Below are 12,406 nucleotides of genomic sequence, written 5' to 3'. Positions count from 1 at the left end.
CCCACGTGGTCGTGGGAATTTTGGCTGGGGCTATGGAGCAAATCGTGGCGGCAGAAGCTATGGTGGCGATGATGGTCGCCAAATGTTCAGGAGCGGCGGCCAGGGAAATAGCAAGCCAAAGTGCCAGATATGTGACCGGCCAAACCACACAGCAAGGGAGTGCTGGTATAGATATGATGATGATAACCAGGCAAACAACAACAAGACATCCAACTCCGGCCTTGCTGCAGCCTACGGGATTGATACAAACTGGTATGCCGATAGTGGAGCCTCAGATCACATTACTTCAAATCTGGAGAAGTTGACTGTGCAAGAGAAGTACGTCGGTCGAGATCAAGTATACTCTGCAAGCGGCCAAGGTATGAGGATTAATAATATTGGTCACTCTATTTTGCAAACCCCATATCACAATCTGTTCTTGAGAAATATTCTTCATGTACCTAGCTCACATAAAAATCTTGCTTCCGTCCACCGTCTTGCCCTTGGTAACAATGTTCTGTTTGAATTTCATCCAAACTTTTTCCTTATCAAGAATCGAGCAACGAGGAAAATTCTTCATCGAGGAAGATGTGAAGGGGGCCTCTACCCCTTGGTGCCATAAAAACCAGATGGGAGTTCAAGCAAAGAAGTTCTAGCTACGATCAGACCAACGACAGAATGATGGCATAGTCGTCTCAGACATCCTTCTTTTCCTATAGTTTCTCGTGTTCTTAGAGATCATAATTTACCCTTTGTTAGTAACAGTACCATCGAATCAGTGTGTGATTCTTGCCAAAGAGCTAAAAGTCATCAGTTTCCTTATTCTATATCGGAGAATTCCGCCCCTGCTCCTCTCGCTTTGATCCACTCCGATGTGTGGGGTCCAGCGCCCACATCTGTTGGGAGGTTCGCCTAGGACGTCAGCTTTATTGACGATTTCAGTTGCTACACCTGGATTTATCTTCTCAAAAACATATCAGATGTGTTCGATGTATTTCTTGATTTTCAAAAGCTGGTAGAGAGACAATTCGATAAGAAGATTCTTTCTATGCAAACATATTGGGATGGTGAGTATGAAAAATTAAATTCCTTTTTTCAAAAGAATGGGATAATCCATCGTGTTTCCTGCCCGCATGCACATCAGCAGAATGGGTCCGCTGAAAGAAAACATTGGCATATTGTAGAAGTCGGGCTAGCTCTTCTCGCTAAAGCATCCATACCGTTGAAATTCTGGGACGAGGCTTTTCTCGCTGCTACCTACCTCATAAACCGCCTCCCTAGCGAAGTCACCGATTATAAATCCCCTCTTGAGCTCCTGTATTATGAAAAACCCAATTACTCCTTTCTTCGCGTTTTTGGGTGTGCTTGCTGGCCGAATCTCAAACCCTTTAATGCTAGGAAGCTTGCCTTCAGATCCGTCTGATGTGCTTTTCTTGGGTATAGCTCGCTTCACAAAGGTTACAAGTGCCTAGATATATCAACAGGATAGGTTTATATCTCTCGAGATGTTATCTTTGATGAAGAAATCTTTCCCTTTGAAGCGCTGCATGAAAAAGCTGGGGCAAGACTTCGTTAAGAAAATTTAATTCTTCCTTCACATCTTTGTGCTAGCTATGGGGGAGCAAATAGTGATGACTTGATATTATCCAACTCTCATAACAATTGTTCTAGTGTTGATGATGCAGCACAGGAAGCATACAGGAATCAAACTGGCGTCTTAGGTGATATTCGAGGTGCTAGATGTAGCGCTTTACCTGTTCTAGCTAGCGGACACGACTCTGCGGAAGACCAATATGATTTTCCTGCATCGGTCGGCGTAGACTCCCGTGAGGATACTCCGTATCAGCCCAACACGGCATCTCCCGCGTCCTCTGCCGGGTGTGTCCGCTCCGGTCTGGCGCCAGGCATTTCTGCGCTGAACTCTGCCTCCGCGTCAGCGCCGGGGGGAGAGCAGCAGCAGCCCGGATCTTCTGCGGGCACTGACGAAGAACAACAGCAGCAGTAGCAGTGGCGGGTCATCATAAGATTCCAGCGCGGCATTTTTAAACCCAAAACTTACACTGACGGCACTATTCGGTATACAGGGTTCTGCTTAACTGGGGAACCTGATTGCCTGATCGAAGCTCTTGGTGATTCTCAATGGATTCAAGCTATGGAGGAAATTTATGCGCTACATGACAATAAGACGTGGCGACTGGTACCGCCCAAGCAAGGTGTAAATCTTATTGACTGCAAATAGGTTTACAAGGTAAAAAGGAAGTTTGATGGAAGCATCGATCGATATAGGCTCGCCTAGTAGTCAAGGGTTTTAAGCAAAGGTATGGGATTGATAATAAAGATACCTTTAGCCCCATCGTAAAAATTGCTACTGTTCGCTTGGTCTTGTCTATAGCTGTTGCAAGAGGATGGTGCCTACGACAGTTGGACGTTCAAAATACGTTCTTACATGGCATTCTTGAAGAAGAGGTATACATGAGACAACCGTCAGGCTTTGAGGATTCGAAGCATCCTGATTTTGTTTGCAGGTTAGACAAAGCATTGTATGGATTGAAACAAGCCCCGAGAGCCTGGTATGCTCGGCTTAGGTCAAAGTTGTATGATCTTGGGTTTAAAGCGTCAAAGTTAGATACGTCCTTATTCATCTATTCAAAAGGAGGCATTACAATTTTCATGCTTATATATATGGACGACATTATTGTCACTAGCTCATCGCCTAAGGCTGTAACAGCTCTACTGATGGATCTTAGAGAGGAGTTTGCTCTCAAGGATCTTGGTGATCTAAATTACTTTCTTGGTATTGAAGTTCAGCCGATGCAAGGTGGTATTCAATTATGCCAAGAAAAATATGCAAGGGATCTCCTGACGAGAGTTGGTATGTTGAATTGTAAAGAATCTCCAACTCCATTATCTTCGGCCGAGAGGATGTCAAAGGAAGATGGAGAACCGCTGTCTCCTGGAGATTCGACTTGGTATCGAAGTATAGTAGGAGCATTGCAGTACTTGACTCTCACCCGGCCGTATAGCACTTGCTGTCAACAAAGTCTACCAGTTCCTGCATGCACCGACGACTTCTCACTGCAGTAAAGAGAATTTTGAGATATGTTAAAGGTACGATCAGTATGGGGTTGCGTATTAAAGCATCAGATTCAGTCCTAGTCAGTGCCTTTTCCAATGCGGATTGGGCAGGATGTGTTGATGATCGACGATCAACAGGAGGCTTTGCAATTTTCTTTGGACCAAATCTAATCTCCTGGAGTGCGAGAAAACAGCCTACGGTCTCAAGGTCCAGTACAAAAGCTGAGTATAAATCTCTTGCTAATGCTACTGCCGAATTAATCTGGGTAGAAGCCTTATTAAAGGAATTGGGCGTTAAATACCAAATTCCCTGCTTATGGTGTGACAATCTTGGGGCAACGTACCTTTCAGCGAACCCAGTATTTCATGCAAGGGCTAAGCATATTGAGATTGATTTTCACTTTGTTCGAGAAAGGGGAAACAATTAGAGATTCGGTTTATACCCTCAAGAGATCAATTGGCAGATGGCTTCACAAAAGCACTTGCTACTTAGAAGTTTGAGATATTCAGACACAATCTTAACATGGTTAAGAAACTAGGTTAAGATTGAGAGAGGCTGTTAAATGAGATAAGTTTGAGTAGGACTCGGCTTGGTCCTTATCAGATATGGCGCAAGGGCTGGCACAAGGTTCCAGAAGATAGAATCCTAGGAGGATGTAATACCCTTGTAACCGAATAGGAGATAGTTAGAGATAGACTAGTTTGATCAAATCGAGATGTAACTTATCTGCATGTAATTGTGCAGCCTTGGTGCATATATAAACGCGGAACCGTGGGATCCAAGTTTGCTAACCACGTTTACCAAATTACTCTACGCTTTTACACCCTAATCCGTTTGAAAAATCTCAAAAAATTATTCTTTTTAGTACAGAGGGAGTAGCCGAGCAGGTCAAATTTAACTGGGGATGTGAACTTGAACGGGTCTAAAACCGCGGTCATGTATTGTGTTTAGCTCGGGTACGGTATTGACTGAGCAACCCAGCAGCGGCTTCTTCAATCTTCATGGGCTGATGTACGGTTCTGACAGCAGTTTCTTGTCAACTACGGGGCCCAAGGTCAGACTCACACACCAGTGCAACTGCTGCTTCTGCAGTTCTGCTTCCCTCTGCATCACGTGCGGCCGCCGTCATGTCAGCTTCGTCTCGCACAGGAAATTTACTAGAATTTTTACCAGGACACCTGTATTTTTCATCTCCTTTTCATGTTCTTCTGAATTCAAATGAGGTTGCATGACCAGCTCAAACTCAATTACTGTATGTTTTCCAGCCCCACAAGTCAGTGCCAGTAGTTTATGATAGTCTCAATGCAAGAAGGAACTGTTCAATGTTCGTGTTACCATGGTCCAGGCTTAGCGCCGCACGAAGAATATCATTGCACGGCTCCCCCCTAGTTCTTCCCTGGACACACGCAATCAAATTCGTGGCAGTGACGGCCCGTCAGCTAGCTACTTCAGGCTACTTCTCTCTCTCGTCCTCTTCTCCTCCCCTTGAACAAACGCGAGCCTGCCAAGACTCGAGCCACACACAGCAATGTCGTCGACGGAGGATGAGAAGGCCAAGCCCGTGACCGTGAAGATCATCGAGACGGTGTACGTGGAGGCCGACACCGCCGACGACTTCAAGTCTGTCGTCCAGAGGCTCACCGGCAAGGATGCCATCGCCGAGCCAGAGGAGGAGGAAAGCGGCAGGCCTGCTGCATCGCAAGATGCTCAGAGCAGGATTGGCCAAGGCCACGGTTCTCGTGGTGATCATCACAAGGCAACTGGCGCCTCCGGCACAAGGCAGAACGGGTGAGATCAATTTGTAACTGAACACAAGAGAATTCTGCGTAATTTATCATTCATGCAGGGTATTCTGCTGTTGATTTCATTTCTCTCTTGTTCTCCCCTTCTGTTTTTCTTTGTGCAATTGCTAACGAAACAGTAGTATTTCGTCTAAATCTTATTCTTATAATACATATTATGAAATATGAAAACCAGCCTTGCAGTAGCTTATGTGTATACGGTAGTACAATTTTACTTCATGTTTAGATCATCAGCTATCTGTGGCAGTCATTCAACTCGTTGTTCAACCTGAACAATATCTATTCATTCACGCATCAAAGGAAGTAGTTAGCACAGCAAGTAGCGGTGCAGAAAATTATTCGGTAAGAACTTCATCAAAACCGAAAGAGAGATTATTTAGACGCATTTTGTCATTCGTTGATGCGTGATGAACTCCATTGTTTGTTCAACGAACGAGGGAGACTATGAGACTTTCTTATCCGTTCTGTAGTTGCCCGCAAGTCTAATGCACTGCCTCACCTCACAGCCTCGCACAGCAGTATCCCTGTTACCCACTGCAAGTTGAAGGAATAGAAGGGCTGACGTGCCTGTTCTATATTCATATAATTTTATCCCTATTGTTGCTTTCGTTCAACAACTTAATTAATTTCCTACTGTCCCAGCTAATTCAAATCTGGACTTTCAGAACAGGCATGATAAATGCACTCCAGGTTAACACACACACACACACACACACACGCACACACTCTATTCCGTTCAAAATTACAAGACATAGTACTTCATTCCTTAGGATAGGCCTTTCACTATCATTTTTTTGTTTATATATAGCTTTATACAATATAAAATCAATATTATTATATCCGTACTGAAAGATACTCACTTATGGTCATGATTTTATATCACGCAATGACACTATGTTGGATTAATCTTGTCTTAACAAAACGAAATACATCATATGCATGTAATTTCAAATTGAGAGAGTATGACATGGTACTAGAGTAGTAACGAGAACGGATATTAATTTTGGCTTTATTTCATCATATTTCAAGGAAAATTTAGACATCATCTACCAAATATAAGTAGCTCATCCGACGTGCACGCACGCGTACATGTGTGAGCATGCATGAACACGCAAGATTATACTAGAAGCGGTATATTATAAAAGTTTATTGGCCTACTGGCCGGCGGCGAAGGCGTCGACGGGGAAGGTCTTGGTGACGCCGGCGAGGCTCTTGAAGTGGATCTTCCCGGTGGGGGGGTCGTCGACGGCCATCTCGTTGACGGGCGGCCAGAGCATAAGCTCCTTGGCCTTGACGCCCTTGAGCTTCTTGATGCCCTTGGGCTTGATGTAGCCGGTGATCTCCACGTCGTAGCTCACCTGCTTGCCGATCTTGCTGAACTTGTGCTCCACCTTCTTGCGCTGGTTGATCCACATGTACCCCGTGTCGCGCACGAACCCGACCTCGGTCACGTCCTCCAGCGGCAGGAGCCCCAGCGGCAGGCCGAACTCCTCCAGCAGCGCCACGGCCATCTTCAACCCCTCGTCGTGGCCCTTCTTCACCACGGCGCCCTCCTTCTCCGCCATGGCTAGGCTAGCTGTTCTTGGCGTGTTACTGATTTGCAAAATCTAGCTAATTTTCAGGCTGGCTAAAGCTTAATTAGTCGAGGTTTTGTTGATGAGGTGGTTTGTGTTTTGGAGCTGCGACGCATACGAGTTGTTTAAATAGGGGCGAGCCGGGACAAGCCGCAAGAGCGTGGAGCGATGTTCGCCTAGGATTCGCCGTTGGTTTCGGAGTCTAGCGAGGTGTTTGGACACACGCCATCGGCGTCGGGGGTTGGACTGCGCATCGGCGTCGGATTGTTTTGGGGGTTGCCAACACCGAGGGGCCGGCCGGCGCGCGCAATGGCATTGTTAGTTGCATGGTTTTAGAAGCACAGTATAGATGTAGCTCGACCTTCATGTTTAAAATCAAACCAAGAGATGCGTCGCATGTGAGCCGGTGGTCGACATTCCTATTAATTGTGTGGGCAGCAAACTATAAGATGAAAAAACATGCTATGGTCGAACCATTAGCATGAGAAAACATGCTGCACTATCTCTATCTATGAGCATCTTTGAGAAATTAATTAGACCAGCAAATGTTGAGAATTTGAGATTTAACGAAGTCACAATAGACGTCTGGAGCACCTCATCTACGATTGGAAGAATAATGTAGTTTACTTCCTAGAGTAAATTCAAGAAAATATGACTTTCGACTTCAGACGAGCAGGTTTCACCAAAAAAACTAAAATACTAAGCAAATACACAATTCACTGAGACATGGTACACATAATAGTTTTGCTATATTTATTTATTGCTCAAGCGGATTATTTTTAAAATTTTGTTTAAGTAAATGGATGCTTATGTTCAAAGCAAATAAGATATTAAGGAGTCATTTGTATCATCTAGAGTTAATATAAAACTGCTAAAAAGCAATTAGTCCAAACAGCCTAGTTTATGTCCAGTTTGTAACTATCCAGCCTTTGTAAAAAGCTAGTATAAACTAAATTCCTCCCGCTATTGCAGGTTATAATAAGCTAGGAGGATCTAAACATGACCTAGTTCGCTACGGATGTGCTTCAGTGCAATCAATTATTCTTGAACCATGGTTCAGCAACCAGAATGAAAAGGACGTTTCCGCCAAAAACAAACAAAAAGAAAACCACCAAAAGCGCGGCCGTCTAAGCTCAACGAGCCGTGTAACCACACCAAAACCTTGCCAACACACTACCGCCCAGACAACCCAATATCTGCTGGGATACACCAGAGATGAGATCATGAGATGCAGCTTAATTAGGCATTCAGACTTGCAGAGTTCAGAGCCGATGCATGCGGCCGATTTTTGCCAAAAGGCTTGCAACAGCTATGCCGCTCCCGTCAGTCGTCCAATCCTCCGGTCGCGTAAGCAACTTCTAGCGAAGCATGCAGGAAGGAAAGAATTATTAGGCAAACATTGCAGTGGGTCGTCGCCGCCAGAGAAACGGTCGATCCAAATCAGTGACCCGGCCGGGCAGCTTAGCCGGCCGCGGCTTCACACGATGGCCGGCGGCGCAGCACTGTTGACGACCTCGGCCGACGGCCTTCACGCCACTGGTCACCCATTTCTTTAGACTGTTCCGTCAGCTTGTGCGCGGTGCACGGTTCGGTAAGGCTGTCCGCACCGGGGACCTCTAAACGATCCTCCAGTACCGCAGTAGCAGAAAAAACCCTGCACTGCGGTACTGGGAGGCCTCCAGTACGCCAGCGGACGGCCGACGGTCCGCTACTTCTAGCGGACGCCCAGGGCGCCCGCTACTCGCCTCCCAAGGCCGCCAGCCTCAACGCCCACCCCCCTCGCGCCTCCGCTCGGACTCATCACCGCCGCTGGACCTCCGTCGGACCATGTAACAGCCTGGGTGCTTAAATAGTGTTTTAATCGTAAGAGCAAGTTCTTTATGCTTAAAGAAAAGCTTTGGCAACTTTTAGGCAAAGTCCAAGTTTTGGGGCTCTCTATCTAGAGGTTTCCAATGTCATCTTGAGATGAGCCCTATAACAAAGTTTTAGAGCTTCGGGACCTTAACAACTTTGCTTTAAGGAGCAAGTTCGAAATCTGTCCCGAAAGCCTTCAAAATCCAGGTCAAAGTTTCGTAGTTTGGTAAACTCAGCCTCTTTAGCCATTCCGGCTAAGTCTGGGAATCAGCCTGACCTGGTACCTTAGGGCGGGTTTATCATTGGAAAGTTGAACAGAACATCAGGAAGTCCTTTTGTAGAAGTTGGAGAATAAAGTTCCTACAACAACTTTGCTAATTGGACCTTGGTCCAATTCACCTCCGAAGATTTCCAAATCAGCAGCTCAAATCAGCCCCAACCCCTGAAAATTAGTAAAACCGCCGTTTTTCCCTAAGTCCTGAAACCGGTATTCCTCCAAACTTTGGAGCTTTGAATCTCCAAATCCACCGCGTTTTTGAACTCGGTCAAATTACAAAAGTTGGACCTTAGTCTGTGTACTATAACTCTTGTAAAGTGAGTCAACGTGGCGCAGTTTGAAAATCGGGAGATCAAGAGGCTGGAAGATGGGCCCGGCAAAGGATCACGCGGATCTGTCGGCCAGACAGCGCTAGAGCGCACGAGCGCCGTGCTCAGAACGCCGCCGCTGCGTTGCGTGATCTCACCGGCGAGCGTCGCCACGCCCAGTCGCCGGCCGCGACAAGATAGATCAGTGCGCCTCTTTCCCAGTCGCGCGTAGAAGAGCCCTGCAGATCACCGGCGAGCGTCGCCACGCCCAGTCGCCGACCGCGACAAGATAGATCAGTGCGCCTCTTTCCCAGTTGCGCGTAGAAGAGCCCTGCAGACCCCTCCGCCTCGTCTCGTCTCGCCCGAGGCCTCGCCGGCCACGCCAGGCGCACTGCCTGCAGCTCCGCCGTCGCCCCGGCCACTCTGCGACCGAAGACCGGCCGCTGCCACACCGGTACCGTCTCGCCTCCTGCGCGCATCCGTCTCACCCGGATCCCCGGCCACGCGCCCCAACGCCTTTTGGCCCTTCCGTCACACTCATTCGCGCTGCCCGCGCGCGCGCCCCGCGACGCTACTGTCTCCGCCAACCGCCGTGCAGGTAGTGACAGCTCCTTCCCCTGCCTTGCCAGTAGTGTGCCCCGGCAGAGCCGCTAGTCCCGCGCATGCTCGCGTCACATCGATCGCCCTGTCACCTCGCCTGCAGCGTCCTTGCCCGCAGTGCCCTTCCCTCCTTCCTGTCCGCCAATGGCGCCGCCGCCATGGATGGCCGCGACCCCACGCTCACGCAGACCTAGCAGATCCGCGTGCCCAGCAAACCCGCTTTGCCCCCAGTCCAAATCCTTGCTGCCCAACCAGGGCAAGATTGCGTCCGAGCTTGCCAATGGAGACGCCGACCAATCACCGCTGCGGCGGAGCACTCCTTTTTCTCCCTCGATCTTATCCTCTTGCCGCTCGAGCTTGTTTTCTTCCTTCGAACACTTCCGCACAGCTATAAAAGGGGTACCGAAGCCTCTTACTGGAGTTCCCTTCGCCACCACCGCTTTGCCGCATTGCTTGCTTTGTTCTTCTCCATCGCACTCGCCGTCGCACACTCCTCTGCTTCGCGCTCAAGCGCCGCCGCCTGAGCTCTCTGTGGAGCTCCCCCTTCCGCCCAACACCGCGCCTTGCCGATCCCACCAACTGCTTGGCCATCCTTTTGCGCAGCGCTAGAGCTTGCTTGTTGTCCACAAGAAGCACCGCCGCCGCTGAAATGCCGTCGTTCCTCGTTCCGCCTCAGCTTGTTTCTTCTCGACCCTGAGACCTCGTCAGTAGGACCGAAGGTGAGATGATGATCCCCTTCCAGCTCGCACAACCCCTGTCCGTCTTGCCCGAGTGCTGTCCGCCTCGCTCGACTCGTCCGAGTGCTGTCTGCCTCGCCCGAGGGCTCGGTTGTGTCTTTTTCTTTTGACTGAGGGTATCTGTGTAAAATTCCGAGAACTTCTTTGTGTTAAATCTGAGGACCCCGGTACAGTTATTTCTTAGATCTAAGGGTCAGATCGTAAGTTTTCCCCGATCCGACTCTTTTAACTTGTTCTAAATCGACAGAAGCTTGGAAATTACATCTTAAATCAAGGAAAAATCAAAAACATGTGAAATCACTTGGGTTGGAATCCTCGTTCTGAGTAGAATCCAATAAAGTGGGTTTCGCACCTTTTCCTGTAGTTTTGCTACAATTTTTGGGTTAAATCTTTGCAAATGTTGTTAAATCACCGTCTAAGTGTCTCACCCTTGCATTGCATTCCGTGTAGAGCTGAACCTCGCCGACGGAACGTACGAGCTGCACCCGGTGCCCGAAGACGAAGTTGTAGCTGAGCCGCCGCCTGCAGGAGCTGAGCTCGAGCACGCCGAGGACCAGTTCGCCACCGCCCTGCTCGAAGGCAAGCCCCGGAGCATAACCTAGTTTTTCTAAACTTGTGCATGCCTTCTGTTGTTATAAGTGTGCATTTACATTCCAGGAGTTATTTGAAACCGTAGATGCATTACTTAGTTTTCCTTTAATCTGAACACTAGTATGATAGGCCGAGTAGTTGCAATGTTTAAACAGGACTCGGTAAAAGTCGAGTGATTTCCTGTCACTCGCGAGTTATAGGAGTTGCTTGTTCTCCTTTTTGTTACAACTATAAGGATGATGGACGGGGCAGGGCCTTGTGAATTATTTTGGTGGTCGGTGGATTGCCCCGTCTGTCTACTTGAAATTGGTTTAAGGTCGAAAGGTGATGGTGTTCGTGATCAAGTATTTGAAAGTACTAATCTCATACCTAGTATGGGATGGGGAAGCCCAGTACCTGATTGAACCAGGACGTGGCGGTTCGATCCACTGTCTCTGGAATGAAGTTCCCTTGCGGCCGCATGTGGTGACAAGTGCGGTCATAGAATGACAGAGGCCGGGTCTGTGGAGCCTTGTACCAAGGAAAGTGAGCTCAACACAGGTCTAGGAATTGATGGGGATGACGGACAAAGGAAGCGACCCTTCGTGGTGCGTGGATGTCGTGAGATTAGGTTCGCCATGCATGGTTAAAAAATTCAAATCAGTTCATCTGCCTCTCACAGTTTGGGACTGATTGATCGCTATGCTACACTGAGTAAGAAAGAAACTTGATGGTGATGTTAATATGAATGCTTGTCATAAATTGCTTGGAAACTTTTGCTTGTTTAGTATAGCTGCTAACTTAGATTGGTATATGAACGTAGAACTTGTGGCTAAAATATTGAAAGTAACGACTTACTGTAGTCGCTTTTGGCAAAACAAACCCCTCAGCCAAAAAGCCTTGCATGTCTAGACATTGGTGGAGTAGTTATCACCGGTCAATTAAGTCTTGTTGATCATAGTTGCTCAGCCTTGCTTGTGGTACACCTTTCAGGTGATGTTGAAGCCTCTGAGTTTGCTGCTTGTGGCACTTGGCCTCCCCAGCTTCCTCCTGGGTGGACGGTCAAGTGGGATCCCTCCTCGAACGGTGATGACAGGGATCATTGATGTCATGATCGGCCTCATCATGAAATCCGACTTCGGTGTTAGCTTCCATTTGTCTTTTCCGCTGCTTAAGAACTCTGCAAACTTTGTTTGAATTTCGAACCTGTTGTTGTAAGAAATTAATGTACTTATTTAATTTTGGATGATCTATTTTATTCTCTGGAAATCTGAGCTCTGTTTTCTTGTGTGAGCTCTGTTTTCTCGGTCGTGTGTAGTGGTTTATCGGAGGAAATCTGACGGACTGCTGAGTTAACTTGATTAAAAGCATATGATCGCGTGTCAGGCGACTTAATTGTGCTTTAGCTAAGTTAATTAGGGTGGTTCCGCCACAGACCGTTGCTGCCGCTGGACTGCCACCGGTGGTTCTGTCGCCACCACCGCCGGAGGATCTGTCATCGCCAGATCCGTCGGGAAGGAGGAAGGGGTAGCGACGAGGAAGGAGGAGGGGGCAGCGGCGAGGAAGGAGGAGGGGGTGGCATTGGGAGGAAGGAGGAGGGGATCAGGGAGGAGAACGGGGCCGGTGGAG

At 48.0% G+C, this 12,406-nt stretch overlaps 1 protein-coding gene across 1 annotated transcript; it reads right to left on the bottom strand.

The window, feature by feature from the left end:
• Positions 1 to 5,852: 5,852 nt before the first annotated feature.
• On the bottom strand, positions 5,853 to 6,510 carry LOC101781977. The gene has a single exon (XM_004961096.1). It carries the CDS (start codon positions 6,420 to 6,422, stop codon positions 6,012 to 6,014), a length of 411 nt encoding a protein of 136 aa, XP_004961153.1. The 5' UTR covers positions 6,423 to 6,510; the 3' UTR covers positions 5,853 to 6,011.
• Positions 6,511 to 12,406: the final 5,896 nt, after the last annotated feature.

This window comes from Setaria italica, chromosome III (genome assembly GCF_000263155.2).
Source record: "Setaria italica strain Yugu1 chromosome III, Setaria_italica_v2.0, whole genome shotgun sequence".
Classification (NCBI taxonomy): Eukaryota; Viridiplantae; Streptophyta; class Magnoliopsida; order Poales; family Poaceae; genus Setaria; species Setaria italica.
Note: the sequence above shows the minus strand (reverse complement) of the source record. Positions and strands in the feature narration are given on the sequence as shown.